This window comes from Dipodomys ordii, unplaced genomic scaffold (genome assembly GCF_000151885.1).
Source record: "Dipodomys ordii isolate 6190 unplaced genomic scaffold, Dord_2.0 Scaffold191, whole genome shotgun sequence".
NCBI classification, from domain to species: Eukaryota; Metazoa; Chordata; class Mammalia; order Rodentia; family Heteromyidae; genus Dipodomys; species Dipodomys ordii.
The window spans coordinates 28,751-34,092 of NW_012267407.1; the positions used below are offsets into that span (position 1 = coordinate 28,751).

The 5,342-nt window shown below is 42.4% G+C and overlaps 1 protein-coding gene across 1 annotated transcript; it reads right to left on the reverse strand.

Moving 5' to 3' along the window:
* Positions 1 to 606: 606 nt before the first annotated feature.
* LOC105999470 (vomeronasal type-1 receptor 1-like) lies at positions 607 to 4,010 on the reverse strand (the record flags this gene model as incomplete). Its single annotated transcript, XM_013034502.1, has 2 exons — positions 3,134 to 4,010; positions 607 to 630 (listed from the first exon to the last, which is right to left on the reverse strand). Coding segments are annotated over exons 1-2 (901 nt in total), but the record flags the coding sequence as incomplete, so codon positions are not given.
* Between the last annotated feature and the right edge of the window lie 1,332 nt (positions 4,011 to 5,342).

Below are 5,342 nucleotides of genomic sequence, written 5' to 3' on the forward strand. Positions count from 1 at the left end.
TAGAGTGCTAGCCTTGAGCAGAAGAGCTGAGGGACAACGCCCAGGCCCAGAGTTCAGGCCCCACGACTGGACCCCCCAAAAAAAAGAGAGAGAGAGCAATAGAAAATTCAGTGAGCTTGGCAGTGGTAGCTCATCCCTGTAATGCTTGCTACTCAAGATGTTATCTGAGGATTGCAATTCAAAGCCAGCCCAGGGAGGAAAGTCCATGAGACAACAACCAGAAAACAGGAAGTAGCATGGTGGCTCAAGTGGTAGAGCATTCAACTTGAGCTGAAGTGCTCAGGGACAACGCCCAGGACCAGAGCTAAAAACCCATGACTGATGTTAAAAAAAGAAAGGAAGAAAGAAAAGTCAGTGAACCCAATGTTGGGTGCTTGAAAAAACTAAAGAATTGTACAAAACTTTTACTTAGATTGGCAAAGGAAAAATCAGGAGATTCAAATTACTGAACCAGAAATGGAAGTGCACACACATGATTCCTGACCTGTAGAAATGCAAAAGAGAGGCAGGAAAGGTGGCTCAATTTTATTATCTCAGCTCTTCAGGAGGCTGAGATTAGGAGAACAAGCAAAAAGTCCACAAGACCCCATCTCCAAAATAGCCTACAAGCTGGGCAGAGTTGGCTGATGTCTGTAATCATGGCTACATGGAAACTGATGTGTGAGGAACAGTGTTTGAAGCCAGACCAGGCAGAAAAGCCCGTGAGACTCTTACTTCAAAATAACCACAGAAAAGATGGTAGTGAAGCTGAGGCTCAGATGGTAAAGAACTAGCCTTGAGCACAAAAGCTCAGGGATAGCACCTAGGACATGAGTTCAAACCCCTGGAATTGCACAACACAAAACCAGAATAAAAAACAGGAACAAAGTCCAAGGCTGGAGTCATGGCGAAAGTGGTAGAAGACCAGCAGAGTAAGCAGTTTAAACTACCAGAGGCCCTGAATTCATGTATTTGTACCTGCAGAAAAAGAAAAAGAAAGAAAGAAAGAAAGAAAGATGGGTACACACACACACACACACACACACACACACACAGAGAGAGAGAGAGAGAGAATGGATTCTAACAATTACATATAATTAGGAATGTTAAAATATCTAGGAACACTACCTCTGACAAAATAGACTCAAGGAAGCAGACATTGTTGACACATGCATATAATTGTAGCTACTCAGGAGGCTGAGATTTGAGGATTGCTGTTGGAAACCAGCCATGACAAGAAATCCATCAGATTCTTATCTCCAACAAAGTACTCAGAAAAGCCCAAAAGTGGTGCTATGGTTCAAGTGGTAGAGCACTAGTCTTGATCCAGCAAAGCTCAGGGACAACACACAGGACCTCAGTTCAAGCCCCAGGACAAGGGAAAAAAGGAACAAGAAAAGAAAACTTGAATCAGAAAATAGCAAGGAACCTGAATAACAAAGAAGGGATTGCATCTGTAATATAAAGCCTCCCAACACGGACAATCCCATAGAAACTCACGAACATACACACTAGCACACACAGTTTTTTACCTATATTTGAATCATCACTATGAAATGATATATATTCTAGTAAGAGATTATACTAATTTAATATAACTAAAACTTGTGAAACTTTGTCAAATGCAATGTACATTTTACTTGAACATTGACTAAATCATCTGCAGGATGACTGCTGGTATTATGCATGAGGCTAGGCCTCATACTGAGTCTGTCATAATTTTTAGGACAAGGATGAAATTCTGGGGTGGTCCCGGGTTACATTTATGAGCCAGCAGTGCCACAGGTTTTCTGCTTGACCTGACACTGTGTCTCCTGGTCCAGGTCAAGCATGGCGGATGTCTTCAGATCTCTGAAATACCCATCATCCACAGGGGAGACCTTTCTAGAATGCTCTTCTTACCTGAAGTTGCTGAATCTATATATGCTTCAAGGTAATATATTTTCAGGTACCTATGTGACAAACCAATGAGTAATAACACTTTATTTTGTGCTAAGTATTGAACTTTATTTCCAAGTTTAATACTTCTAGTCATTACACTTACTCAGCATAATTCATGATATCATGAAGAAACATCAAGTGCAATTCCTGCATAATATGGTGAAAACATTCATCTTCTGGTATCTGAGTTACTGCAAATTAGCTTAAACCTTATGCAAAACTTGCTTAGTGAACTAACAGTAAAAGATCTTAGGCCACATTACCTATATTGAAATTTTCTATTACTTTTATTTGAGATTCAGGCAGGACCTGTGTAGGCAGGACCTTCACCACTGAGATACTCCCATAGTCTGCTTTCAGTCAGTTTTACAGATTGTTCAATAACACCTTCTATTATACAGTCATTTAATAATTTCAAAGATAAAAATTTATGCCAGGCTCTGGGGGCTCACACCTGTAATCCCAGCTACTCGGGAGGCTGAGATCTGACTATTGCAATTGGAAGCGGGCCTGGCAGGAAAGTCCATGACATTCCTCTCTCCAGTAAACTATTCAGAGAACATCTGAAGTGGTTCTGTGGGCCAAATAGGTAGAGTGCTATCCTTGAGCAAAAGAGCTCTGAGAAAGTGTCCAGGCCCAGAGTGCAAGTCCCACAACTAATAATAATAATAATAATGCTCAAAGATTGATCCAAGTTGGATACAGTAGCTCACAGATGCAAGGTTCAATCAGGAGGATTCAGATCCAACGCCAGCCCAGGAAAAGTATTCACAAGATTCCCCTTCCAATACTAGCTGGGTGTGGTTGTGTTCACCAGATATCCCAGTCATCTGTGAGGCTGGGATGGTTGTAGTGATAAGTCAGCCTGGGAAAAAACAATTCCTTAAGACTCTATCTAAAAAATAAAGTCTCAGGATCTCTGTTCACATCTTTCATCCCAGGTACTTCAGGAAACACATGATATGAGTATGAGGGTACAGCCTGACCTGGGTTTAAAGCAAGGGTATTGCTCAAAAATAACAAGAGTGAAAAAGAACAAGAGTAGGTCTCTATTAGTAGAGTCCCTTCCCTAGCAGTCCACAGTATAGTGTGTAAATGCCACTGCTGCAAAAACAAAACTATGAAACAATTGTAAAATTGAATGTAATGGGTTGGTTCAAACGAATCATGAAAATCCTTTATTCAGTGTAGGAATGAAAAACCTGAGTGATACGAGTGTCAGTGCTGATGAGCACAAAGGGGCTGAGTACTGAGAAACATGCACCCAGGAACACAGACGTGTCCATCAGCCACAGGTCTGGTTTCATATGTAGACCCACAAAAAGAGTGAATATGGCAGAGAGGCAGTAGAAGGAGACAAACATGCTCACCAGGGTCAGGATGGTACGTGTGGCCCTGGCCTCATGGTCAGTTCTTCGGGAAGCAATGTAGCTATGAATGTGCTGGACCCTCTGCTTGTGTCTATGCAGGACAAGGACCATGGAGCCACTGGTCCACATCATGAAAACCAAGCACATAATATCAATGGAAAGGAATAAGACTATTTGTGATAAACGTACAAATGGTTTTGGTGTAGTTGGTCCTAAGGCACAGTATCTATAATGCATGAGCACAGTGGCATTATGTATGTGTCTTGGGCCAATCACTCTCAGAGGCACAGAAACATTGACCAGGAGCTGCAGGATCCAGAAAAGGAAACCACAGATTCCAAAGCAGTTGGGGAATCTAGTAGTGATCTTCCAACAAGCATTTCTAGTGCAAAGCTTTGAGACCTGCAAGCCACTCAGAAGGCAGGTGGCATTAAGACAAACCCCTCTGGCTACTCTGTGGAAATACAAAACAACTTTACATGCGGCATCATCCAGGAAGTACTTCCATCCAAATCCTTCCATGGTCTGAGGGATCCCAGTGGAAAAAACAACCACATTGTTGGCAAAGACCAGATGGCTGAGGATGGGGTCTGTGAGCCTCACCTTCTGTCCAGTAAGGAGGGTGTAGCTATAAAAACAAAGGAGATAGGAGTTCCCCAGGACCCCAGCGACAGTCTGTGTGAGGAAGGCAATCCCCATATCAATGTCGGCTTTGGCCATCTCTTCCATATCTAGGAAATCATGGATTTTATTGTGACACAAAAAAGAGCATGAACACAAAACTAGTATGAACATGTTAGCCAAGCCAGATGCATGAGGATCGCAGTTTGAAGCCAGTTCAGGCAGAAAAGTCTCCATCAGACTCTCATCTCCAAATAACCACTCATACACCAGAAGTGAGTTGTGGCTCAGTAGGTAGAGCACTATCCTTGAGCACAAACAGGCTCATGCAGAGCACCAAGGCCCTGAGGCTAAGCCCAAGAACCAACAGAAAAAAAAGCCATGTTGTCTTGGGTCATTTCTTCTGTGTCTGGGAAATAATTGATTCTATTGTGGTAATAAAAAACATGAAAATAATCAAATAGATAAAAGATGTTAGATAGCCCAGTGCCGATGACTCTTGTTTATTATCCTAGCTACTCAGGAGCTGGGATCTGAAGATCATGGTTCCATACCTGAGGGTCAGCATCCCCAGTCAGCCAAGGCAGAAAAGGTTTGGATACAGTTATCTTCAATTAACTACTCAAAACAAAATTATGTTATGCCTCAAAGTGGTGAAGAACTCTTCAATTAACTATTCAAAACTCAAAACAAAATTATGTTATGCCTCAAAGTGGTGAAGAACTAGCCTTAAGCAAAAGAGCTCACACAGCACCCAGGCATTAATTCAAGCCTTATGTAATCAAAAAAAAACCAATAACAAAAACAAAAATGAAAAATGCTAGCCTAGCCACGAGCCAGTAAGTGTAGCAACTCAGGACGTTGAGATCTGATGATCACAGTTCATAGTCAGCTCAGGCAAGAGGTCTGTGAGACTCTGATCTGCATTTGAAGTAAGGATACTGTGTATAACTGGTGCCATCTTGGCTAAGTGGTGGATGATAGGGAATTAAGTTAAACTGGCACTTGATTGTCTTCATGGTGCAGGAAAGTGAAGTCCCATTCCAAGGTAATTGGCTTCCCTGAATTCCTAGAGGCAGGGGCTGGACTTAGTAAGTTATTAGAACTGTCAGTCCTGTGCCTTGAACTCATGAGAATCTGATGCTCCCTGTGACCCTGTTCCCTGACCATGACACTATTTACGCCCAGACCAGGTCAGGCACTATGACACCATGCCTCCTGACTCCTGGCTGTCCTCAGGTAACTATGCCATCCCAATTCAGCTCTCCATTAGAGTTAAGCTGGTTTGTTGGTATTGATTTTCTGCTTTTCCTTTCCTTCCTCTACCCAGGGCTCAGTTTCCTGACAGTGCTCACTGCATTCAACAGGCCACAGTTCTTTGAGATAGGAGTTTAGCTGCAGTCACTGGCTCTACAATAAAAACTCCCAATT